Consider the following 27,476-nt stretch of genomic DNA (forward strand, 5'->3'; position numbering starts at 1 on the left):
TACGCATTTGTCGAGCGCATTGCGAATTTGTAAACAAACGTGCAAGACGGAGTTTGCTTGACAATTTTTAAGATGTTGACAAGTTTTTGCATATTGTGGTCCTTGGTTCCTTAATTTAAAGAAAATACTGCTTGATCTTGATTGTTCCTATATTTTTGAATGGGAATTTTTCAGTTTTTTCTTGCTTCTTTAACTGCTCTAGTTAAGAATGGAGTCTGCTCAGATTGAATACTTGTGGAAAGCCATGGCTTTAATACCAGGAAGTCAACTAGATAGCCATATTTTACGCTGTCACTTAATGTAAGTACTCTTAAAGTTAAGTCATTATAGACTGTGAGATGCTGAACGTGTAATAAAGCGCTTGCGGTGAAAATATTTCTCTTTTCCCTGATCACTAGGTCAGTATGTAGAACTTTGGACAGGGTAGGCGATGCTCAAATACCCACGAAGATTACCCAGAAGTCTTCTATGTGTCAACATTGCTCGAATATTTGGAAACATGGTTTTTTTTCTGTGAAAGTTCTTCCAGAAAAAAAGCGACCGAAGTCTATTGAGAGAATTGTTTCTCGCTACGCTAATAATCCAAGCTCTCTCAGAAAATTTGAGCTTGGTTTGGCTATGAAGTATGCGCGAAGGAAAAATATATTAGTAAGTATTTATGTCTTAAAAGAAGCATTGTTTATATGTGTTATATCACTTCTTATCTCCAGGCTGCTCCTCGTGTCTATAATTACTGCTCATTAGAGTGCTTCTCCCGGTAAAATTAACGTTTTTCATAAATTATTCTGAAAAATTTTTTTTTGAACGTTTTGGTGTTGTCAGTTGTGCTTTTGTACCCTTGCTGTTTTCTACCGCTTGTTGTTGTGTTTCATACCACCCACATGTGGGAACCACTATTGCGAAAGACTTGAGAGCGGTCCCTAGACAAAAGAATACGTTGCCAAAAAAGTAGGATGAAAGGGATATATGTTTAATGAGGCAAGAACGTTTGAGTTACAAGTAATATTTAAAGTATTCTATAATCATCTGGGATTTCTTCTATTTCCACCTTCAAATTTGGTCATGAGCAAGTAGCCGATATGGTGGGGAATAACTTTCAGAAACCAGTTATTAAATGACAATCTATTGCTCCTTTGTAAGAAAATGTGTATCTATTACAGGCAATAGTTCTTAAGATATCTTCCATTCTGGGATTCCATTTTCATGCGTTCATAGTCACTCTCCATACCTGATTGTAACATAATTTGGACAATTTCAATGGTGGAGCCACTAAACGCATCTTCCCTCTAGCTCGCAGCTACTAAGATCTTTCCTTTTGGAATTATGTGTCCATTCATGGTTTAAACTATCCTCTGTGTTCTTCCAAATATTTTAACTCATACAAAGAATCTTGAAACTATTGAAATTATTCAGGTCATACTAACCAATACCAGCAAATGTACTGCTACTGCAATCAAAAGCTTTTAGCACACTATGGGTGGTAAAAAAATTGAATGCTAATGGTTCGTAGGTTTCTGATCACAAGCAGATACCACCCTATTCTGGGCAACTATGGCAGAACTTTCCTTTAGCATTCTCATATGAAATGAATCTCTCAAATACTGTAGTTACCGATTAGGCTTGGTAGCTGTAAAATTTCATGTAGGACTTCTTGTTTCTTATCAAATGTAAAATTACCAAGGAATCCACTTTACTAATTGAGCATAGAATTGATTGCTCATTGGAGTTATCATTGTCATTTTGTTGCATCTCTCATCTATTATTTGTTTTCTCCTCACGCCAGCATATGTATTGGCCTTTGACCAGTTGTGCTGGATGCAAGTTGTTATTGTTTTCTTTGTTTTTTATTGTCTTTTATTTGAAATCCTTTTATGTATTTGTAGTGATGATCCAGATGTAACTTTGTTCAGAGTTGAGTAAAATTTTCCCTTAAAGTTAATAAAATCAAACAAATAGAAATGAACTTTGCTGGAATTAGTACGTTGCTGAAAATTTAGGCCAATATTGCCTTTGTTATTTCTCTGGGTTTCATTTCATTGAGAAGATTGCTCATATTTTGAATTGATTTCAGAGACTATGAAATGAATAGTGTAAATTCAGTTGCTTTTCGTTTTTATCAGTGAAATAATTATGGAAAATTAGGGTCGTGGAATTAATACAGTAAAATTCGGTTATAACGCGGGTCTAGGGGGACATAGTTTACACCCGCGTTATCGGACAACCGCGTTATAACGGGAAATACGTGGGAAGCAATAAAAAAACTAGAGATGTGCGAATAGTATCCGCGAATACTCGAATACCTCGAATATTAGAAAGTATTCGATATTCGAGGTTTCGAATAGTTATGCGAAAAGTACCGCCTCGAATACCTCGAATACTTTGAATTTCGCGTCATACACTGTCGCACGTACGTCGTTGGTAGTTGACTCGGAAAAATGTAGAGATCTGTAGTCATTTAGTGCTCGCAGCGCCGTTTTACGCAAGTTGACGAATTACATCAAATTCGTGGATTTTAGCGGTGAAAAGAGTTCGACGAGGGGAACCGAAAATGGTCGGGTGAAAAAATCCGAAAATCCCCGATTCCCCCCACCAGGAGAACCTCAGTGCCGTGGGATAGCAACCTTAGGGCATTTCCCACGATCCGCTATCCCCCTCCATTCAGCACTTGCCTCAACCACTCTGAAGCTTTCCTCTTCTCCGAAATCAAACAAAAGGTCCCAGCTCGCGCAGGGATCGCATTACGAAGACCCCTGCTCCGAAAAAAATATCGAGTTACGAGAACAATAAAAACGTGTTTCACGCCCTCCCCCCTTTTCTCACCCACTGACCTTTTTCTGGCTACCTGCTTCGAAGTTACCCATTTCTGGAGGTCAACTGCTGTGTGAGTACCGCGGGATACTTACATTAGCGCATTTCCCAAGATCCGGTATCCCTCTCCATTCAGCACTAGCCCCCCTCTGAGGCTTTCCTCTTCTTCAAAAAAAAAAGGTCACTGCTCGCGCAGGGATCATATTACGAAGACCTTGGCTTCGAAAAAAATACCAAGTTACACGAGAACAATAGAAACGTGTTTCGGGCCCTCCCTTTTCTCCCCCACTGACCTTTTTTTTCCTACCAGCTTCGAAGTTCCCCATTTCTGCGGAGGTCAACCGCTGCATGAGTCATCTATTAGCACAAAAGGTGTCTAAGAATGACTTTCGTCAATTGATGTTACACCTTTATTGCATTGAAATATTAGTAATGTGCGCGTAATTTCAAAAAGATTAAGACCAAACACGACGAATTTCTGAGTTTATTTAAGCATTTTACGCAAAGAAATAAATGTCAAAATACGACGGAGACTTAGCATTCTGGCGAAACTCGATATGAGCAGCAGAGCTTCTCCGAAGTTGATGAGGTATTTTTTTCCGAAAACATACATATATCAAGTTACAATTTATGAGTGGTGCTATAAATATTTATTGTTACAGTCACAGACGAAGGGATATTTTCTCAGAATATTTGTTTTCTCCCTGATAGCAATTCCAATTCATCTTCTTATCTCGTGAGAACTCCGAAAGATGGACTGAAAATAATTGAAGAAAATCCAGTGGAAAAGAGCTTGTATTTTGCAAAATGCCTCAGATTGTCAGCTAGCACTTGGCAGCAGGAGTGGGGGCAAAGCGATGTTAGTTGAATTAATTATATGCCCATCAATTGTTTCCATAAAATTAAAATATTCATTAATCAGCTAAATTCCTGTTCGAATCATTTAAAGGAAATCAAAATTACTCCCCAAAATCTTGTGTTGCCTGCTGCATAGGCAACCGAGTCAAATAATCCAGCATTCATCATTTAGTATTCGAGGTATTCGAAATTCGAGGTATTCGAATATTCGAGCAATGATTTAATATTCGAATTCGATATTCGAATTCGAGAAATCTGCTATTCGACCCATCTCTAAAAAAAACCCTTAAAGGTAATTTTTATAGCCAATTTATTTGCGTAATACATTATTAAAATATTTATTTTATGATTTAGATGCTCTACTTTAACGGGAGTTACTAAAATACTCGGATATTTTCTTTTGCCGCGATAGTTGATGGCTTTTCTTTGTCACGTAATTTTTTATGCTTTGCAAGTGCAACAGATGAATACTATCGCAATCACTTTGTCCCTCCAACCAATTCATCAATTCACTAATATTATGTAATAAATGGCCAATTTTTGGCATCTCGACCTCACATTCGTTTTCTTCATTCTCGCTCTCATCTTCCGATGATGCAGCTGTTTTTGCGCGGCTCTGGACTGCAGCCACAATTTCTTCGTCACTCTTATAAGCAGATACAGGAGTTTCCTCGTCTTCGCGAACCCAGGCCTCGAGATCACTCACAAATAGTTTATTAGAAAGAACATCTGAAGCTTCACGTGCGTCCTCTTCCGTGAAACCCAAAAACTCGTCTTCGTCTTCCATGCCATCGCCTGCTGTATACTCGCACTTTGACCAGCAATTTAGGATTGTAGCTGAAGTTATTTTCTTCCATGCCAATCCAATATTATAAGCCATATTCTTCAGGGTGACTGTTTTCAGATATTCTTGTACCTGCAGTTCTGAATTTATGACACTAGTGAGCAATTCCCGCCGATAATGGGCTTTAAATGCTCTAATTATCCCTTGATCCATGGGCTGAATAAGAGCTGTCGTATTTTTTGGTAAAAACGAAGCCACTATTTTGCCATCCCTCGATATCAAGAGCTCAGAAGACGGATGGGCCGGACAGTTATCTAACAGAAGTAGAGCCTTCTCTTCTAACTTTTTTGATCTTAAGTGGCTCTTAACCGATGGAACAAAATCCTCATTGAACCAAGATAAAAAAATGTCTCGAGTCATCCAGGCATTCTGACTGTTTTTGTAATTTATGGGTAGTGCTGTCATATTAACGTGCTTGAAGCACCGAGGACTTCGATTTTTACCAATGCACAGAGGTTTTAACTTGTGACTTCCTGATTTGTTCGCGCACAGTAATAAAGTCACTCTTTCTTTGCTCATTTTTATTCCGGATTTATTTGCCGACTTCTTAATATCAAGTGATTTTGTAGGAAGCAATCTGTAGTAGAGAGCGGTTTCATCGCAGTTATTCAATTGCTCTTCAGTGTACTCACCCTCATCAATCATCTTGCGTAAAGTCCCACAGAATTCTCTAGCTGCTTCACTGTCACTGGAACGAGATTCTCCTTGCATGTTAACTTGCGCTACCCCGTGGCGAATTTTCCACCTCGATAGCCAGCCAGCAGAAGCAACAAAATCATGAGCACCACCTATTTGTTTATTTAATTTAATTGCCTGTGCTTGTAAAAGTGGACCAGATAATGGAACACCTTCACTGCGCTTCTGAACAAACCACGTGAACAAACATTCATCCACATCACCAGCAGCACTCAATCTGGCCTTTTTTCTATCAAGTCCTATTTCGTCATCCACTTGATCAACGAATGATCGTAATTTAACTTCTTCTTTCATCCAACCACGAATAGTTCCTTCAGGAAAACCAAACTCCCTGAATAAACTTGATTTTGAATCACCGCGTTTCACTCTGTCGATTATGCCCAACTTTTCTTTTATTGTGTAAGTTTTCCTTTTGGCAGACATCGTTTTAACCCTAAAATCAATGAAAATTTTCGTAAAAAAGTAATTTTCATATTCATATTAAGACAAAGGTAAAACAGCCCATTCATTATTAAATGCTCGAAGCCTGTGAGCATTGAGTACCTACCTTGGTTTGAGCGCCGCGGTGCGAACGTACGAATGAGAATTATCTCAATCTCCCAGAATCTCGAAAATTATTATAGCCGTGCAACACACTTTTCAGCTCGAGTTCGCAAGACACAATGACCGATCAGGCATTACCGAGTTTTTTTTATGGCTACGAAACAATGTATGGAATACGTCGCCAACCGCGTTAATACAGTCGCTTGAAGTTGCGACGCGTCGGTAGTCACGCCGAGATAAAATTCGCCACAAAGTTACCTACCTCAAAAAAAAAGGTCAATGTTATCATCTCGGGGGACATGGTGAGACCCGCGGTATATCCGAAACCGCGGTAAAGTGAGGCGCGTAATAACCGGAATTTACTGTATTTCCATTTAACTTAGTGTTCTTGGCCCTGTTTGGCATTTAATACCAGGCAGGTATTGAAGTTTTGATTGATTTCAACATTTTTATTCTAGGTTATTACTTGTGGAATTTGCAAAAAGGAAACAAAATTAGATACTTTCAAGCCAGAAAAAAGCGTTTTGAAAAAAATCAATAATTCTTTAGAGGAAGTACCCACTGATATAAGGAAGAAAAAGAAAAGGCAATCCAAAGATCCAACTGCAGGTCTAATAATTCCACCAAATTTTCATTTGAAGGAAAAGTTTAGTGGAAAGCACAAGGTACTTTAAACAAATGATATAAGTATATAAGTAGTTTATCAATAAAGTAGCTTATATTTCTTAAACTCTGGGGAAATGCCCTTCAGGAAAGTAAGTATGCAATCATCCTAAGAAGATATCTCCTCTCTGGTTACTGATATCAAATTAATCAGGTATTGTTTGTCAGGTGTGGCCTCTAGTTACATCCACTACTAAATTATGTATTTAACGAATCATTACATAATGCAATTATTTCTTGATGGCCCATACAAAAAAATCTTGCTGCAACTGTACTAAAGCTGCACTGTAACTGTGCTAAAGGGACTGTACTGTGACTCTACTTAAACTGCACTTAAATTGAAACATCGTAGTACAGTTATAGCACAGTCACAGTGCAGTTGCCATAGCACAGTCAGAGTGATGTAACGTTCACTTCTTCGCGTTCTTAGAGTCGATCGTATATTGACGTATCTATCAAATAGCATAGAATTCATAGGATGAGATCATGTTAACAAATAATGATACAACACAAATGCTGTGCAGCAAAGATGGCGGAGTATCTGCGGAAGTTGTTCTTTTGATCCTAGTTTACCAAAATAATAAGCAAGTTGGAGTTATGCATTGCCATAGTAATGTCAACATACAATTTTTAAATATTTTATGCATTCATTTTATCGTATGGAAATGATAATTAACCATATTATGAAATGATATAGTAAATATTTTCTTCCATCAATGGCTGGTAAAAGTAACCATCCAGCCCTATTGCAGTCCAGTTTGACAGTTTCAGTCATGTTACCCATCCCAGTCACAGTACAGTTCCAGTCATGTTATCCAGCCCCGTCACGGTGCAGTTGGAGCCTGAGTGCAGTTTCAATCATGTTATCCAGCCCTGTCAGAGTGCAGTTTGTGCCTTAGTGCAGTTCCAGTCATGTTACCCAGCCCAGTCACAGTGCAGTTTGAGTCACAGTACAGTTCAAGTCATGTTATCCAGCCCTGCCACAGTGCAGTTTTAGCCTTAGTGCAGTTCCAGTCATGTTACCCAGCCCAGTCACAGTGCAGGCGGAGCTCTAGCACAGTTCCAGCACAGTGATTCAGCACTGTTACAATACAGTTCTTCTCAAATTCCAGCTGCCATAGTACAGTCTAGCACAGAAAAGTGTACTGTAACTGTGCTAAACACAGGGTTTAGTCCAGTTAAAGTGCAAATTTAGTGCAGTCATAGCACAGATTTTTTTGTATGGGGGGTTATCAAGCATCTGAAATGTATTAATATTAAGCATGAGTTTGGTACTCTATAAATATTATTAGAAGTGGGGCAGCAAGGGGGTGTCAGGGTATAAACCCCCCTCCCCAGAGCTTAGAGAAATTTTTTTAAATAAAAATATTTTAATGTGAAAAATTTTGTAAGTTATATTAAGGGGAGGGATGACTCACAAGCAAAACATCACATTATGCATACAGTCCTGAAACTCACCATTTTGGACCATTTATTTTAATAGTTTTCTGGGGGAGTGCCGCTGCACCTCCCGCTTACCCTGGTGGGAAGTCAACAACGCCAATATTTGTTTTGCCTAAAAAAAACCCCTTATACTTAATTCCCTGCGGCACCCCTATTATTACATATTTTAGAAATTAATATTCCTCCTTCTTTTGAGAATCAAAAGATTTTCTTTCAGAGTTATTTTTAACAGCAATAATGCATTTGAGTGAAACTGAAAAGGATATTTTTTTTATTGTACGGTTGTAATCGTGAGATGTGAGTATCTGGTCTTTCAAGAAGAAGAATCACTCTCACTCTTGGTTTTTTTTCATTTTTCTAAAATTTATCTTCTTGGATCTCATTTTAATTAACTATTCTGGTACATATCATTTTTAAATGCATTAATTTTCTTTCCATTCAAGTGTTGTCCTGATTATCAGATAAATATGAGGAATACATTTAGATTGAAAGCTGTAGGATTGTAAAGAGTTTTTAGGGGCTGTGATTGATGTTACTGTTGGTGTTGATTTATATCTCCAATGCAATTAGTTATTTTCTCTTCATAAAATTTCTTTAAGTAGTCGGAATAAGAAGGCATTAATCTGTGGATGATTTCATCATAAAAGAAATAATTTGATAAGCATTTGTGTCACAGAATGAATGTGTTTGAAAAACAAGCCTTTACTTTTAATAACTTTTGTTTGTTTTCAATTTTATTCCTGCAGAAAGGAGCTGGCTCTCCCAGTGTTGATAGATTGAGAAATGAAAGCCCACCTATCACTCCTATGTCTTCTAGGAGTGTTGTTGAAACAAGCACTCCTTTTCGAAAAGAGTTTATGATCTCCAGGATGAATCAGAAAAGAAAGAGTGAATCACCAAGCTTGAAGAATATCAGTATGCCAAGGTCTACCAAAAAGACTGATAGTTCATCTCCAAGAGGTGCCTTAAATAAGCTAATTAACAGCAATAAAATGGGTGATATGTTTTCCAAAGCTAGTCCCAGTTCTGAGAGTCCATTATCAAAATTTTTAAGTAGCTTATAATCTGAAACTCAGCCCATTTAGTGAAAATTGGTCTTGCATTAAGATTATGATTTCTTTTTGGCTAAAAACAATCAACTGTTAGTTGAAAATTACATACATAGGACATGAATTAAGTGAGATAATATTTAATCTTATTTGTACAAAATAATAAAAAAGTTAATGTGGACCCTTGATATCATTCCAATCATTTTTCCTTTTGATATTGTATTGGTAAATAATATCATTCAGTCTTCAGTGAATGTTCTTGATTTTTTGTCTCCATCACAGTGCATGGGATGCATTTCATTTTCATCCTTGCGTCCGTTCCAAGGCTGTACCTTGGCAGTTGCAAACAATAAATATGGCAGACTTGTAATTATGTATATTGCAGCTGCTATCCAGAAAATAGAATGCCAACCATCCGGTGAACCCTGTGAAAAAATTGATAATTTGTTTGTGAAAGTGCTGAATATGAATTTATGTTAAAAGACATTTATGGGTGCATTATCTGCCCATTTGTAAGGATTTTTGCGAAAGAAACTGAATTTCTTTGATGAAATCTTCATTATCACAGAAATTTATATTCATCTCAGCTTCCTAAAAGAACGGCTTCGTTATTATGGCATGGTCTCAATAGGCATTTGTTTACAAAATATGTTTGATTTTTGAAAAATTTTACATGGCGACAGTATGTTTCATTGCAAAAGAAACTCAAAGTGATTATCAAAATGAATTTCTGTGCAAATTTTTTCCTTGTGATCTGCTCAGGTCGGAACAAAACATTGGCAAGAAAAGCATTGGTGGAAGTAGTTTTTTCGAGGTGGGTCCTGAGATGGTGCCTCATTTTATTGCTATAGCTTAACTTTTTAATCTTTTGCTCTTGGGTTGGATTTAATAATAGAATTTAATATAGTGGGCCACTATATATGCTATGAATGCAGTAACAATAAAAGTCACACACTCCAACAATTCATATTGTGAAGTGAGCTGGCACTGGAAATTTATCGTGCTACATTTTTTTGCTGATCATATAAGATTTTATACTTAAATCCCGGTTACTCTACAATCAGTCTTATAACACAGTAATAATTGCAATAACTGATTGCAAAAGACAGGATGAGTGGAATTTTTGAGGTTGCATGCAAATTAGCAGCCACAGTAAAAAAATCAAACTTTTAACCCTTAGGCCGCCTTCACACTACGCCGCTGAGCGGCGCTGCAGATGGAAATACATTGAGAGCAATGGGAGCCTTCACACTACGCCGCAGAACGCGCGGCGCCGCGACCCGCTGCTAGCGGCTACTAGTAGCCACCAGCGGCGACCGCTAGCGGCTCTGTTTCCCTTCACACTATGCCGCCACAGCAGCGCCGCAGCATGCAGGGCCGTAGCCAGGAATATTGGCCAGAGGGGGGCAGTCAGGGTGTCAAGTCGGGCAACAAGGATACGTTACTTTGGGGGGTATAGTGTATACAATTGGAAAATGCTTTCATTTCAAATTCTTTCTTTTGAAACATACAACACAAGAAATGTATAAGTAAAAATTGAAACTAATTTGTAGCATAAACACTTTTGTAACAGTTTTTAGACAAGATAACTTGGAAACCCAGGTCAGGCGAAAATTTTACCAGTCTGGTCGACACATCCAGGTCGTACGGTCGGTCGCCAGTTGATGCACGAGTGTTCTGAGAGAAGTTGTCGCTGCCTCGCGTTTTAATTAAAATGGAAACAGGTGTAGATAGCATTAATGCTGAACGCTTCATAACAAGTATTGAAAATCAACCAGCGCTTCGGGATTCTTCCCATGCTTTCTACAGTGACAGAGTGGCCAAAAGGAACGCATGGGAGTCTTCTGTTTTTTCGTTTTCTTTCGTCGCACTATCAGCAGAGCAAGGAGCTACACATCTCGGTCAACGTCCATTGCGACACTGGACAAACACTGAAGTCCAACCTAGAATAATTTTCTGCGGCGCTGCTCTGCGGCGGTACCACGCTGCTGAGCAGCGCCGCAGCAAACGCGCTGCCGAGCGGCGTGTACATTTTTTGGCGCTGCTGAGCAGCGCTGCTCAGCGGCGCCGCTCAGCAGCGTAGTGTGAAGGCGCCCTTAGAGTGCAACAACGTTTTTTTATGTTTTACAAAGTGACTGCATCACATACCCAAAATTTTTATTGCTATCTGGATGTCTTGCACTTGGGCACTTTCCCTCACCACAAGGGTCGCTTAGGGGCTTAACTCTACCAAACCAGCCCTCATGGCAGAGGGTGCCTCCTGCACAGGGGGTCTTTTCTGCACTGGCTGGCAGCTAAAACCATGAATTCCCACAGCCCAAGGGTTAAATTGCCAAGTGAATTATTCATATGGTGGCCCTATTGGTAAGCAAGGGGTCTAATTTATAGTTGACATAGCCTGTTTAGGTCATAAGACTGAAGGTCCTGAATCATTGTTCAATGTGTAGTTAGTTTTAGATTTCATTTCAGTGTCATTGACATGATTTGGGGATAACACTTGCCTCCCTTTTTGTAATTATATAATGAGAATTGGATTTTCTTTCATGTACAGAGTGGTATCAATAATTTATGGGTGGAAAAGTACCAGAGCATTTTATGTAGTCAAATAATCCAACTTTATTTTAGATGAAATGTTTATGGGAGGTCTCCTTCCCTACTCTCTTACCCTGGTGATTATTCTACACCTCCTGCTTGCTATTTGTACCCAATTAACCTGCAAGTCCATAACTGTGTAATATATCAAGCATTCAAGAAATGCAGCTCATCAAATCATTGTCTAATAAATGTTGGAACATATGTCTACTTACTTGTGTATACAGTAGAGCACCTGCTACAGGAGTAGAGAAAAGTCCTGTGGATGCACCAACTCCATTCATAATGCCTGTCAACGACCCTGTTGAAAGAAATTTCATTTTACCAACTGATGTTTTTTGGTCACAAGATACTGTTCTGATCAGATGGGGAAAGGTATGGGAGAGAAGAAGAAAACCATGACTGAATTAAGAATAAAGTCATGGCTATCATTATATTGAAAAGATTAACATAATTGTGTTTTGAAAATCTTCATAAAGTATCCTATTAGGTTGATAAAGCAATATATTCCGCTAAAGAGCAATTACATACATATTGCTGTTTGTATGTCATTGTTTCTGATTAGGTAAACTGAGCATTATTATGAAAATTATAGTAGAAAAAAATTTCAGCATCATTATCCTAATCAAAAACATCTCATGATTTTATGCTCATTGTAGACGGTGACTACAGGAGATAAAATTGAAGCAATGTAATTTTCAATGCTCTTCATAACTTACCTGCAAAGTTAGGTGCAACATCCAGTGGATTTTGGAAGTATCCACATGAGAAGGCTCCTATCATGCTTACAGAGAAAGTCAAGATGGCCACTGATAATGAAACGTTACAGCCAACTGTTGTAATGGCAATTAATCCAAGGGCAGGCAAGATGTGAGCTGCGTAAAAGGATTCAATTAACATCTTATAATAATTTTTCCAGTATTTTAAGCCTAATAGTGATTGATAGGGAAATTATGGTAAAATATTTTGTGTATCCAATTTTCTGAGCTTTTTTATTAAAAAAATTTGGTGTGTAAAATTTTTAATAGATGTTCGCATCAGTAAAAGAACTACATATCATCTATGGTAACCTGTCTAATTTTGAGTTGCAGTTTGGTTGTTATTGGACTTAATTTCAAGAATATTTTTTTGTGATTTTTCTTGCGAGGGTGAATATATATTGACTGAAGTTGAGCTGATCAATTTTTGTATGCATGAAACTAGCCTTCCATGCAGTCAAGTTCTGATTTTGGATTGGAAGCATTGCTGGAAAATCCCTTAAAATGTTATCACTTACTATATGAGGTATGTAAACATGTATGTGGAGTGGAAACTACTAATCCTTTCATTATGTACCAGTACCAGTCTTAATGATTTTGACTCAAATCTCAGTCGTGAGACGATCACACAGCTAATTACAAACTATGTAATATTATTTTCATTACAATCCAAAAAATGCTTGCATCATGATTTCAGTACCTTTTGTGGAATTTATTGACAAATTTTTATCACTATGATGTATAATATGATAAAAAATAATTTTTTATTTAACGATATTTGTACATTTTTACATATTGATTGCTTTGGTGAATATTGTATACAAATATAGGTATTTCGGTGTGAATATAGTAGGTAACTGTACTTACAAAATATAATGGATACTCTTCTGACCCAAATCACTGGAAATCTTCTCTCCAGTAGCGCATCCATCACAGAACCATATATCAGTGCAAAACCATATTGGCAAAGGAAAGGCAAACTAGAGAGAAAACTGCTCTGAAATAAGGAATATGGATTCATGGGATTATTGTTATTTTATTTGCTATTTCATCATTACTAATGTTCTTGGTGTGATTATTTAAGTGACCTTATATTGACTTCATAGTAAGAAACCTATATGGATCAAGTCAAGATCAAACCTATATGGATACACATGAGTCAAGGTAAATTGTAAATCATTTGTTCTGACCTAGACTCAATTCTAGGCCATCCATGCTGAGTGCTATTACCACTTCGTCACTGATGACAAGATTATTGGTGTTTTTACAGTCTTTTGAAGGGGGAATGAAAGTGGACTCTAATTATTAGTGGGAATAATAATCAGAATGGTATAGATTAAAAAAATTTCTCATACCTGGGTTATATCAAAACCAAGGGCTGCTTGCATGAATTTTGGAGCGAGCGTAAGAAGTGTGTGGAATCCCCAGTCATTTCCGAGAGCAGGGATGCATCCAAGCCAAAATTGCATTGATGTCAGTGCCGCACGCCATGGCATTGGTGTAGTCTGTGGATTTTGAGTTATTTATTGCCTTTATTAATATTTTCATTCCCTTAGTTTGTGATGATTTTACACTGCACGTAAAAAGGGCAATAGAAGGTGAATACTCGGTGACTGCCTTGGAAATATTTCAAAATGAGAATGCATCTTCAAAACTGCCCAATGCTAGAAAAGTCTGAGACTTCATTCTTCATTTCCGCCCGTAGCTATTACAATTCAATATACATAATGCAAGTTCTATAGATTTCCATGGATGGAAGCAAGCTTATAATTGTTGAATTTCTTAGCAAGCAGGTCATTTGCAGATGCTTGTGTAAGCATTTTCTTACCATTTGGGATGTATTTATATTGAAAATAATAACTAAGAGGTTATTTGCTTTTTCATGAGTAAAAAATGTGAAGTAACAGCTCTGCACGCATGAAAACAGTAACAAAAATGTAAAAATCAAACATTAATACTATTTGCTGCTTTTTATAGAATATAGAATTATTTTAATAAAGATGAAGTAGAGAAATCGATTGAAGCACGTAGGAACTGTAATGGATCAAAGTAAAATGGCATAATTAATGTTCAACACATTTGCAGATTTTCATGCATTCACGAAAAGAATTCAGAATGGTATTGTTTGACACATAGACATTGCATTTGAAATATTTGCCTATCAAACATTACATGGATAAAGATATTGAATACATAACACTAGATTTCAACAGAGCTAATGATTTTTTTCTCAATATTCTCATACTACTGTGCCAATTTGAAAACATTTCAACACTTCTTAGGTCTCCAAATTTTTGGTTGTGTCGCAGTATCTTCAGCATCCATTAAGTCTGTTGCCTTACACTTCTGCATTTCTTTCTTCTTCTACGTAAGCATAGCGGAATGAATATTTAATGCAATTAAAGAATTCTGAAAACTCTCTGACAGACATCTTGCATCATCATAATTAGTTAGGGGTATCCATTAATTACGTGAGGTAATTTTGGCGATTTTTGGTCTCTACCCTGCCTCCCTTGATGAGTTATCTTGAGATTTGGCTCGATCCCCTCCCTATAATCTCACGTGAGATAGTTCAAGATGCGAATGTACTTTCAGGGTGTATACGTAAATCTATGCTTCTAATTACATTGGATGTATTAAAAAAATAATTTGTTTTATAATTTTTATCTAAGATTAGTTAAGAATATTATTTAAGATTACTAAGATCATAGTCTAGAATCACATTTTACGCTGCCTCTCCCCCCTATGATTATGGGTGACAATCGGCTTGACTCCCTCCCCCCCCTAAACACCTAACATAATTAATGGATGCCCCCTTATACAGAAATATTACGACAAAGCAAGATGGATAATCTTATTTGTCGATGCTGTAAATTAAGCCTTTTCTGTTGGATATATTTCTTAGAAGTATATGCATATACATATGTATATGTATCCGTCATGTAATGGGTTAGGTTCTATTTAAACCTACCTCTGTTGAAGCTGGAGCCATTTTGCTCTTGAGGTATTCTTTCTCGCTCATAGACATCCGGGGATGTACTGAAGGTGAATCATAGACTAGAAAGAACCATGGTATTCCCCAGCATAGAGCCAAGAGTCCACTGATGTAAAACACAGATCTCCATCCCAAGGAAGTCAGAATTATTCCACAAAGTGGCAGTGATGCGACAGTTCCCAGTGTTGCCCCTGTTGCATTTTTTTTTTTGAGAAATTGAAATTATTCAATAAATTAAAAGTAAGTAGATTTTCTATGCTTAAATTTAATGTAATATGTTACTCAATCTTAATGTTATATTAAGGTCATAATACCAATGCCATGCATAGGAATACATCAATACATACTATACGGAGCAGTGTATGTTTGGAGGATACAAGTGTGGTGTTCAAAATTTTTTCATTCTGTAATAATAGTAGTGTTAAAAACTGATTTAATCAATAGTCGGTGTCCTTTTACTGAAAATGTGACATAGTGTGAGCTCCTTCCCAAGTGTTACCATACCCCAATGAAGCCCTATACCATTTTTCTGAACTGACGGCGGCTGACCTTGAGCGTGCTCGAAACCCACCCACTCTTTTGGCCAATCACAGAAGAGCGACTGGAGAAAGTGTGTAGGAGCCTGCAGTCTCTCTCCAAACTCTGTGCAGTGCAGATCGCTCTCCAGCTAGCAGTGTTACCAAACCGAATTGCTTAGTGTTCGTCCGAGAATCTTCCGCGGCCCCCGAAAGTACCGATATTCCCAAGACTGGCAACGCTGGTCGACCAGATGGAGGGGGAAGGGAAGGGGATGGAGGGGAACAGAGGTGGAAGGGGTAGCACTTCTGATTGGCTACTTGCTATTTTCCACCCAGCCGCCGTCAGTTCGGAAAAAGGGTGTAGTTTCCAAGAACCATACATCAGTGGCTGTGTGATGTGCAGCAGTGTGATCATGGATCCTGGAAAGTGGTTGGCTAGGATGCTCCATACCACTGCGCGTTGTCGTTAATGGCAATGTTAGTCAGCACACCACGCAATTCAATCATGCACAAGTTTCCCGAGAGGCAACTGCTTTGGGGCATGGTTATATGATGCCAATGCCTTCACTGTTTGTGAATTTTGGAAACCAGGAAAAGTTGGCTCTCGTGAAGGTAACTGACATGCAATCACATTGTCAGGCATGAGTCTGGGATTCTTGGAAGCCAGATCTTAGTGGTGCAACACAACATTCTTTTAATCACATGCGACTGACCTTGCACTGCGAAGGAGATGAAACGGTCTCTCTCTTCTAGTGGCACCCATTGGCCGACTGCTGCATTTAATGCAGGAAACAGCACCCCCTTTAGCATAAAAAGTTAAATTAAAAAATGATAATATATCTGGGTTGGACATCACTCATGCTTGTATGGCAGTCTCTCACCTGACCAACTCCTTGAATTGCTCGAATAATAAGTATTAAATACCAATGAAGATTTGCCAACAGAGGCATTAATATACAAAGTATTCCATTGGAAATGATAGCGGCTCCAAACACTAACTTAATTCCCATTGTTTCAGCCAAGCGCCCTCCAGGTACTTGTGAGAGTAGGTATCCCCAAAAGAATGATCCAAACACTATACCTTGCTGCATTTCATTCCAGTCGAATTCACCATCACTGGTAACCTTAAAAAAAAAAAATGTTCTGAGATGAACATGAGTCTCATACCCTTATGAATCAAATGAATATGCTTGTCATGCCTTTTAGAGGTCATAGATCAACTTATATAATATTGCTTCACGTTTAACTCGTAGTATGAAATGTATCATTATAAGGAACATGTTAAAGGGTAAAGTACTAGAGGTCTTTTTCGATTAGCATACTCTACCATAATACCAAAGTTGTAACAGAGAGAAGTTGATGGTTCCTGCTTTAGAAGTACATGTATTTTCTTTTGGCAGAGTCCACAATTTAAAACCTAAAATATAGGCTTCACTGTGTTTCTGATGAATTCATGTTGCTCTGGACCCTCATCATACCTTGACCCCATTAGTTCTCCTTAAGTGCCCCCTAGCCCTGATTCAAGTCCTATAGTTTGTTCATTCATAACAATGTCTTTTATTTGGATTTTTCATGTTGATTCAGATTTTGCACTACTTTTATCTTTGTTTAGGATGTCCAGACATTTTTATTTTGTCAGACATGTACTACTTATAATTGTATGCGAGAGTGCTGAAATGTTCATGGCACCATGGGAGTTAGGTATTTTGGGGAATTTAATATGCCCTCTCTTCATCTTGTGTAGTGTGGGTTTTTTATTTCTTGAATTGTAATTCTGAATGCATTTATAAATGAAGCTATTTTTGCCTCCATATTTCAGATACAATTTTCATTCTGAGGGCAGATAAGGAGGATTACTGAAGAATGAATTGATGCAACCCTTATGTTCAAGACTTGGTGATATATTTACAAATCAAATGAACTAGGGGAATCATTTTTTGAGCAACCATTTTTAGTGTAGTCATATTCATTTAGCTAATGGATTAACCCAAATTGTTAGAAAAATATGTATACTTACATTTTTTGCTGTTCCATTGACTAATTCCTCTTCATCCCTGAAGCATTTGTTGCTGGTCGTATTAAATAAATTCTCTGTTGGCTGCTCCTTTACCATAGCAACTATGGCAATGCTCAGGTTTATTCTCATCATAAATGCCAGGGCAAATCCAAAGAAAAGGAGAACACACAAGACATGGCGAGCAGGAATTCCCCCTGAAACAAAGAATGTGATTTTATTAATCTGTAAAATACCTGTCTCCCTATCGAGGATGCAATGGTAGACATTGTGGTCAAGAGTAAAACTGTGTACGGATATAGGTAGCTTTACAATTGACAGTGGTAGAAAAAATGTACAGCATCATACTCTCATATGTGAGGCTGAGAAGCCAAGGGGTACAAGTGATATTTTTCTCAACAGAGTCGGGTTAAGTTAATTGTTAGAATAAATTCACAAAAACTTGGTTGCCATGGGATATGAGTGAGTCTCTGTTCTGTGCTTACATTGAGTGAAAAATGAAACGCACTTATAAATATCTAATAGATCTGGTTTGTTTTCTATACCTAATTTCTATACCTAACACTGCAAAGAAAAAAGATATCACTTTTACCTATTGGCTTCTCACCCACTCATATCGCTTCAAGGGAAGCTATAGAGATTATGAAATCCACGAACACCTTGAGAAGTCTCCTGCCTCTTATATGGACCAACGTACGATGACCCAAGGGGGGTTCTAGGGAGGTTACACTGCAGCGGGGCGGGGACCCAGCAATTCAACTGATATGTATGCGCACCTGGGGGGTGAAGGGAAGGAAAAAGGATGGAGGCGCCGCCGTGATAGGAGCCCAGGGTAGGGATAGGAATGAAGGGTGGGATAGGGAATACCCTTGCCGCTATGAAAGCGACCAGGGCTCACTACTAGCAAAACCGTAATTGTTGTGACAAAAATTTTGGAAGATTTTTCTATAAAAGAGAAAAATCCAAAGATCAAATTGTTGGAACCTATATGGACCAATGAGGGGATGCCTGCCTCCAATGCATGTGTAGAAAAGACGGTTGAAGAGGTCTGCACTTTAGTGGCCTAGAGAAGCCAGCTGCAATGCCAGTGGAACTGTTGTCTAGACTGATGGACACACACGTTGCATGTACTGTAAAACTCTCCACTGAATCTTCGCCATACCACTGAGCCTACACAAGGATTTCTGTGAATATTAAGTTGTTGTATTAAGTGGCATTTTAAAAGAGGTGGGACTCCCTTCACAATTCAAGTGCAACTGGTGAAATGGTAATCATTAATGAAATTTTCCTGTGCCAGCATTTAGGTGACTGGTTCTAAGTACTGTGCTCACATGTATCGCATGTGTGTTCCATGTCCATTCGTTTCTCGAAGGAGAATTTCATGAAACCCTGGAAGCGGCAGAAGTATTGCATCCCTCCCAAACATCCAAGCTAGGAGCAAAACCTGCACAAGCAATGACTAAAATCCACCCCTGATTATATTCTACTTGTATCGAATGCGTTAACTACTTCCAACTTTAAAGCCAACTTGATGGATTTAATTGAAGGGTTTATTTTTGGAGAAGCATGCCGCATTTTATGATGTATCACGCAATCCTATTTTTCGTCCACATAAAAAACGGGATGCACATCATACATACGGGATCTGCAGGCCTCCAGAGTCTTTAAATTTTAAACGGTGACGTTAGAAAAGACACTACAGCGATGCAATCAACAAGCTCCAGCTGAGAAATTACGTTGTTTTCACCCACCACGTTAATCTTACACATTATATTGTATCTACCGATTTTTTTTTTTAAATTTCTTTCCCTAAATCCATTTCCCATTTCCAAAAAAATAAGTTAAGCTTCTTACATGAGGGTGTGGGGTACATGATATTATGGGGTAATTTCGCCCTAATACCCCTGTATTTACGCAACACATCTTACGTCTCCACGTTTTCGCAGGGTATATCGACCATAATTGTTCTAGGTACGAATTGAATTGATTTACGAATTGAAAACAGTTTAAAAAATTTATTTTATAAAGCTGTTTTTCTATCGTAAAAATTTACCATAACATCATGCAATGACATCACGTTTAGGCCCCTATTAGCCGAGGCAACCAGACGCGCCACCGGTGGCGCGTCTGGTTGCCTCGGCTAATAGGGGCCTGAGCAACCCAAGGTGGAAGGCGCGGTTGCGGGGCTCAGGCGACTGGTTTCGGTGGAAAGTCTGGTGGCGCGTCTGGTTGCCTCGGCTAATAGGACTCATTTGATTCTATGCCCCACGACTGACCAGTTCCACCGGACGCGCCACCGGTGGCGCGTCTGGTTGCCTCGGCTAATAGGGGCCTAGTGCTCATTACCGTGTTGCGGAATCGTCGTGGCTCCCTCGCGTTTCCAAAGTTTCTGCCGTTTTACCGACGAAATTCTCTGATAGGGCATGTAAAACCCGTGCCAATCTTAAGAGATAATGGTAAGAGTTGTACGTCTTTCTTTTGGAAAATGTTATCACTCATCTGTCTTTTATTATGAAGGAAACTGATTAGACACATGGTAATTCTGTTTGAAATATGCAATTTCATCGGATAACAAAAGACACCAGGCCGATTCTGCTGGAAAAGGAAATTCTAGCCTACCGACTCGTGAAACATTTTGCCTATCTCTTTATCTTTGGTCGTTGCCTTTTAAAATATCATATTTTTGTAGATTCCCATGGTAATTATTGTCTATTTGAGCAATGATAACTTCTGGCATTTAAGTCTTCTGTGATAAAATCTGTTTAAGATGCAATTATTACACGAGTAATTATAAAAGTAAAACGGATTACCTCGTTGTCCTCCAGTACTCGCGCCTGGATGATTGGAAATTTGAAAATATTACTGATGTCAAAATGCATTTTTTGAAGAAAAAATTGTTTTAAATGCTGGAAAAAGTTTTTAATAAAACATATATTAGTTAACGTACCTGCGCGCTATTTTGCATCTTTAAAATTGAAGGATTCCTCTATCAAAAGCATTTTTAAAATTATATCTCCGAAAATAAATAATTACGAAAATTATACACGGATTCAACTTCAAAGGTGTACGTAAACTCCATAATGAGGACTGTATGTGATTCTTTAATAGCGTTTTCATGTCTAATTTTAATGCTAGCTGATAATGTGACAACATTAATCTTTATTCCCGCTATTTTGGAACTGTAAATCCTTTTGACACCTGACTTTCGCGAGCATCTTGTTTTACGGCTATGGTATATCTTCTAAGTGGAATTTATTCCATTTTTGCTGAAGCATTCATTTCTGAACTTCTTTATGTGAATCGGTGAAAATTAGTCCAATTAATTTTTTTTTTAACAGTTTGAGTCAATTTTACTTTTTGGTCCCTTAATTAATATAGCTTAAATTTAAAATTAAACTAATTATAAAGTCTTAAAACCGGAAATGTTTGCTGCTTTAATAATGCAAACTGTCTCGGATAGGAACCAATTATATATGATCGGACAACCGGTTCCAATGCCATTAATGTGTTATGAGTTACGCTATAGTTTTTTGTGCAAAATCAGTCGCTGCAGGTTTCCTAAGTTTTTAAGGCAAGTAAAGACGCGTCTCGAGTATGATTTTCATCCAAACGTATGCATGTAAGATCTAAAAAAAACGGTACTTTAGGGCGCAGAGCTGATGGTAAAAGTGAGAAATGTTGCTTATTTTAAAATAAATTGGAAAAAATCGACGAGAATTCCGTCTAGTGGTGAGTTTTGGTCTGCCCTGATATTATGGAGAGTTATTTTTATTCTGTCCCAAGCTCCACGAAAAATCTTGCCGCCAAACCTCTGTTGTCCGACCTACTTATGGGTAATCCGACTTACATTTTCTGATATTACGCCTGAAACGGGAGATGAAGAATTTCATAGGCAAACTTTCATACCTCTAATGATGGGGTAATTTTTCATGGGGACTAAAAGTGACTATACCAAATTTTTGTATGCGTCAGGCATTTCTTATCATGAATGATTTTTTTATTTAACCTTTTTAGTGCGGCGGGCCGATACATCGGCTCTTACGTAGTACCTTATTTAATTTGCTATAACTTATTACATTGAAATTTTATAATAGTAAACCTAAAACTATTTTGTCAATATTAATAATTTTATCCTCAATAATAAAAAACTGCTTATGGATATGTAATAAAATACCTTCGTATAGTTTTTTTTCCTAGATGCTACATTTTATGAAAATACCTTCCGCATTTCTCGCCAGTACCCCAGGAAGAAGGATAACACTAAGAGGGTTAAGTATTTTATGCATAATTCCGTTTCTGAGGTTAGTTGTGTATGCCTTATGTGCAAATGGTACATGTCTCAAGAATAACAAGTCCTTTTCTCCCCCACTTTCATGGTAATACATTTGAACGTTGCGTGCCATATATCTCGTTAGGATTGAACTAAGGGGGCTCATTGAAGATTCCGCACCGAAGCTATCGCGGAGACTAATATAGAGGCGGGATGCCTCAGTCATACAGTCTTGTGGGGTAAACATCGGAGGAGGTTAGAGTCAAGAACGTATAAAACACGTGGGCCGTTCTCGGAAAACGAGTTTTATAGGTTTTAAAGCGTGTGAGATACCTTGTTCTACTTGACGAAGGGAGATCATTAAAGGACTCAAAAATGAAAATGGGATATTTCTGGAAAAACATTTGTGCTGAGAGAATAATGAATAATGCATTGGGCTAGTATTGAGGAAGACGTGCTTGAATAGCAGTAGCTCATTAAAATAGATAAAATTCATTTCGTTTTTTTTTCATCTCAAGCGGGAAAGGTGATAGAGAAATCTGTGAATTAAAACAGTGGGAATGAACTGTAATCACAGATTATTTCGTTAATTGTGAGATTTTGAACTTGAATTTCGAAAACTTCCGTTGGTGCCATGTTGATGAAATTTCACCTCAAGTTAATTTTTCATAAGTGACAGTTCGTTTTTTTTTGCACAGAATTATTTTTGACTAAATCTATCTCCTGGCCACATTGTTTTACCCTTTTAGTGCGGCGGGCCGATATATCGGCTTTTGCCGCTCGGGCGAAAAGTGCGACGGGCCGATATATCGGCTCTTACGTAGTACATTATTTAATTTGCTATAGAATAGAGTTTGCTAGAGAATAAGATATAGAATTCTAGTCCGACTAAAAAATAATGATTTTACCTATCGCCAGTTACATGTAAACAGGCACAAAAATGATGAAATTTCATGATGAAAATTGTATTCGTTGAGTTTTCGGAAACCAGAGCAGAGTTTTTGTTTCCGATAACTCAACCGTGATTCTTAAATTCGGTGAACATATTGCTTTGATACAGTATACTTTGCAAATTTTCTTGTGGATTCAAACTGGACAAATGTTTCGATTTTGCTTTGAATTAAAATTTGTGGGAAACACAGACAGCGCTTAAATGCGTATTCCTAATCTAGAGAGACAAAACTGTGACATCCTTTAAATATAATGATACTAATTTCTTTAGATTATTTGTTGGATTATAAGTTTATTTTTCCTTTATTACTCATAAAAAATATCTAAGGTTTTCATGCAATTGTTTTTTTTACAATCAACTAATTGGATGAAAGTTTTGTCAATGGAAAATAAATTTCCGATGTGTATATATATTTAATACGTGCATTTTTAATTAACAAAAGTAAAGCAGAGAGCTATAATCCAAGGAAAAGTCTACAAATATATTTAGACGCGAAGAAGAAAACTCGTACTAAATAATAATCCATTATTTGAATTTTCGGTCAGATCTACCATTAACCACACCCGTAACGAAAGTGGGTAAAGTGATGTTAATTTTTATAATATCTGACCTGTAATAAAGTGTGAATTAATTATATTAGTGCGAGATGGATCATAGGAATGCATTATTTATCTAATATATGTGTTTTTTTTACTATAATACAATTAAGAGTCCTCTGAAGGTAGCGTTTCACTCCAAATATGTATCTCGATTTTTTTTCCATTTAGGGGGCCCTTCTAGCTCATATGGAGTAAAAATGTGTCTAATGGAGAATAAACGTGTTAATTTGAAAATTTCGGCATTGTTTCCCACCGTAGGCAAGATTTGTGAAAATTAGAACGTTAGAAAATTAGAAAAAGAAATTAGAATTTGTGAAGATTAGTGAAAATTGAACAATTAAGTAAGAATTTATTGGCATCGCCCGGGTCTTTTCCAGTTTTATTACTAGATTACGCTGAGTTGTTTACTGTATCCATAAATTCTGTGTATTTTCTCCCGGCCACGAGAGGGTATCTCCAGTCCAATGCTTTCCAACCCTATCGACGCACAGTTCAATCACTCCAGATGGGTTGCGTTGGGGACGGCCAACGAAAGATTTATTCTGAGCGCGCGCCGATTCCGAAAGTTCTCTGAGCTCGTAACGACCTGTTTTTGTTTCTGAATAGGACACCTGATGAATGAGTGATCCACGAGCCAGTTACGGTATTGTGCGTGCTTGCAATATGTTAATATGGCACGTTTCCCAAGGATACTGTTCCAATCTTCTGTTGTATGTTGTGTTCTTATACCGATTATAATTTGTAAGATCTCATCTAATTATCACTTCCGTATCTTTATTCTCGTCGTAACTTCAGTTCGACTGACATTAAATCATTCTAATTTTTCATAAGCCCAGCGCGATGGTGTATATCATTTAAAAAATTTCAATTTCCACTGATGGCTGTGAAGAATGAATAAAGCAATTAATGGAATATAACTTGATAAAATGTGATGGAGATAAAGGTAGATATTCCGTGATCTAAATATTGCCTTTATAATAAAAATACGAATCTATGCTATTGTAAACATATCACTCGAGTGAAGTGCGGTTTATCATCTTTTCATCTCACCGGGATTTTTAATTTAATTGCAACCGTGATTAAATCATAGTTTTTCCTGATTTGACGGAATAGAAAGGGAACGATATAAAAATCAGGCATCTAATCATAGAATTTGATTTTTTTGTATCTTGAAAGTAAAAAAGCTGGATAAATAGTAGAAAAATTTCAAAATCAGTTTTCCGATTACCAATGGAGGAGAAGTGAGGAAGATCTATAAAATCGTGGATGGGACATTTTTGGACGTGTAGTGATATTAGAATTCTCCGATGGATGTTCACTCATTTAAAGGAGGTTTTACTCTTCATTTTCTTTGGCAAAATCTCTTGCTAATATTTTTAAATTGAGGAAATTGTACCATGTACTACGAGAAATTATTTTTGAGGCTTTCTTGATTGTCTGAATGATAGTACTTGAAATTGAATATGTTCATTTTCATTCCGATTCGTTTACAAGTTTATAGTCATTTATTTTTACATGAGCCTTCCGCGTTTAAAGCATGAAATAAGCATTAAAATAACTTCTCAGTGACGTGTAATTATTTTGTTTTGAAAAATTTTCATCAATGTCGCAAATCAGACCCAAATTTGAAGGATAGCAGTCATAAAACCAACGCCCCACTGTAAGATTTGATAAAACTTTATGAGGGGTTATCAGGAAGAAGATTATTTGGTCCTTTCAAAGGAAAGCGTGTCTGGAAATGCCGCAAAAAGTCATTCATCAAGGCTGGGTCATCAATCAGGCTTTTTAATGATTTCGCGCCAAGTTATTAAACACGTCGTGGAATTTATAACGGGTCGTGAAAAATATGGTTATTAGCTATTAACTTCTACTTGCTTTTTAATAGCTTTTGCATGATTGTTTTCATTATCAAAGACAATTCTGTCTCCATAAACCAAAAATTTATCTGAAGAAACATCATTCGCCTGGACTCGAACCGAACCCTTTCGATTTATTGCCTCATGCAAAATTAATCAAGTTCTTGTTGGAATATATTTAGAGGTTTTTGGAAATATTCTGGTATAATTTGAGGCAAATTAAACTATCCATTTTGGTTCCAAAAATTAATTGTTGAATCGTAATTCGGGACAGAAAACTGTTCATATAATTGGCAAAATATGGTTCTAAATTAAACAAATTATAAGGTGAATGATGATGTGATTATTCAATACCGTGTTGATTATTCGTTCTAAATTTTCGTCTCTCGAAATGCTTTTATGGAAACGTGGAAACAAAAATTTCGTGACAAGTGCAGTGATCAGTTCCGCAATTGATTAAGATATTTGAAGGAAGTTATCAAGTATGTGTCAGCTATTTGAAGCGCATATGCCTGTGGATGCCTCTTTCATTCACCCAAACGAGATTACGAAAATTTGTTTTTTTTTCAAATAGCTAAGCCCACTCTTTAAAATTCATTTGAAGGGCACACTCAAGACCTTATCTTTCTTACATTTTGGGTGTGTTTGAATCGGCATTGGTAGCGGGAGATTTTTACGGAGTCACGAGTGAATGTTCTTCGTTAAATACTTAAATTATATAGACACCCATGAAGTCCTTGCGATTACATCTCTCGTCGATGGATGTTAATTCGTGCGAAAATTCCATCAAGGACATCACCCACCTTGAGGCGGACACGTTAAGTACCTATCCTCTAAATTTCGCATAGGTAAGAAATTGATAACGAAGTGCGGGAAATAATTAGGTACGCAATTTATCTGCCTTAGTTATGCAATCATATTGGGGTAATAAAAACGTTGAAATTGAATAAAGAATTTATTAAAACAATCCTTTGACTTACCGGTAATATTTGAAACAGAAAATCAATGGTAAATTACCTGTCAACTTCTTGAAGCGGCCCATGTCTGCGGATTTCAACCACTTGCCCACGAACGAGATTGCGAAAATAAAATTAAATTGAACTGTAAAGATCCAAGCACGCAGTCCTCAAAGTGCGAGGGTCAATGAGTTGTGAAGAGAAGTCACCCTCGGCTGACGGCGTAGAATCCCGACGTTCACTGTGCGCGGTTCTCCCTCACGCAGCTCGCGACAACGCGGGCACTGCCGCCGACCGCGGACGCCACTGTGTCTTAGAGACTGCGCGCGCGATGGGCCGGCAACGGACGGGACCCATCTGCCTGCGGTCTTCCTGCGCGCGGAGGAAACTGTCAAGTCCGAAGCGAACGACACCAGTAAGTCCTCTGGACGTCCTTCTGTCACGGTTGCCGAAATACGACAGTGCTTTCGCCTTAGTGCTCTCGGGAGCATCTTGGACATTTGCTTCTCTTCAAGGCCTTACATTTCTTCCTCCCCTCCCGCCCCTTTCCCCTTCACTCGGTCGTAACTCTCCCCGCCACCGACGTTACGTAACGTTCGGGTCTCCCAAAGGGGTGAGTAGGTATCTATCGCGTTTGTACGGTGTCAACTTCCGATGAGCCGGTCCGCAGACGCGTGTGTTCTCCGGTGCCGTGTTCGAAAAGGCTTGGAAATGCTCCTCCCTCATGCACGACCTCTTTTTTTTTGATACTCAGGCTTCCCTCGTGCTGACATCCCATGTTAAGTACGGTCCAGCGGCGGTGACCGCAGGATCTCTGAACTCTCCTGTGCGATGATTCATGGTTATGCAACGGCGACGGCAACCATGGATTAAATCCGGCGCGCAATCGAAGTCAAACCTATTAGATGCGTTTTCATGCATAAAGGTGACGTTCAGGATAACATATTATGAATAAATAATTTATTTAAACAAAACTTTGACTTGCCGTAATGTTTGAAACTGAAAATCATAGGAAATTACATGCCAACTTATTGAAGGTTGAAATTAAAATTACATATTCAA

General features: G+C 37.8%; 2 protein-coding genes across 3 annotated transcripts; one reads left to right on the forward strand and one right to left on the reverse strand.

Annotated features, from left to right (window-relative positions):
• LOC124153932 lies at positions 1-9,092 on the forward strand. Of its 2 annotated transcripts, XM_046527342.1 has the most exons (5): positions 56-74; positions 203-300; positions 399-648; positions 6,208-6,414; positions 8,602-9,092. In XM_046527342.1, exons 2-5 carry the CDS (start codon positions 209-211, stop codon positions 8,917-8,919), a joined length of 867 nt encoding a protein of 288 aa, XP_046383298.1. In that variant the 5' UTR covers positions 56-74; positions 203-208; the 3' UTR covers positions 8,920-9,092. The 2 variants fall into 2 exon arrangements, with proteins under 2 accessions (XP_046383297.1, XP_046383298.1); XM_046527341.1 differs by having other exon boundaries at positions 1-300.
• LOC124153931 (sialin-like) lies at positions 9,029-26,896 on the reverse strand. The gene is made up of 10 exons (XM_046527340.1): positions 26,476-26,896; positions 17,785-17,978; positions 16,649-16,891; positions 16,481-16,568; positions 15,226-15,440; positions 13,610-13,759; positions 13,122-13,251; positions 12,216-12,371; positions 11,712-11,797; positions 9,029-9,329 (listed from the first exon to the last, which is right to left on the reverse strand). The coding sequence occupies exons 1-10, from the start codon at positions 26,498-26,500 to the stop codon at positions 9,144-9,146; spliced, it is 1,473 nt and encodes a 490-aa protein (XP_046383296.1). The 5' UTR covers positions 26,501-26,896; the 3' UTR covers positions 9,029-9,143.
• Positions 26,897-27,476: the final 580 nt, after the last annotated feature.

This window comes from Ischnura elegans, chromosome 2 (assembly GCF_921293095.1).
Source record: "Ischnura elegans chromosome 2, ioIscEleg1.1, whole genome shotgun sequence".
In the NCBI taxonomy this organism is placed as follows: Eukaryota; Metazoa; Arthropoda; class Insecta; order Odonata; family Coenagrionidae; genus Ischnura; species Ischnura elegans.

Excerpts from the sequence above, each read along its gene's own strand:
- LOC124153931 (XM_046527340.1), bottom strand. The coding sequence starts at position 26,500 with ATGGGCCGCTTCAAGAAGTTGACAG. Across the intron at positions 13,252-13,609 it reads TTGGTTTTGATATAACCCAG|AGCAGTTTTCTCTCTAGTTT; the intron begins GTATGAGAAATT and ends TCCTTATTTCAG. Across the intron at positions 9,330-11,711 it reads GTGCTCTACTGTATACACAA|GGTTCACCGGATGGTTGGCA; the intron begins GTAAGTAGACAT and ends ATTTTTTCACAG.
- LOC124153932 (XM_046527341.1), top strand. The coding sequence starts at position 209 with ATGGAGTCTGCTCAGATTGAATACTTGTGGAAAGCCATGGCTTTAATA. Across the intron at positions 301-398 it reads ATTTTACGCTGTCACTTAAT|GTCAGTATGTAGAACTTTGG; the intron begins GTAAGTACTCTT and ends CCTGATCACTAG. Across the intron at positions 649-6,207 it reads CGCGAAGGAAAAATATATTA|GTTATTACTTGTGGAATTTG; the intron begins GTAAGTATTTAT and ends TTTTTATTCTAG.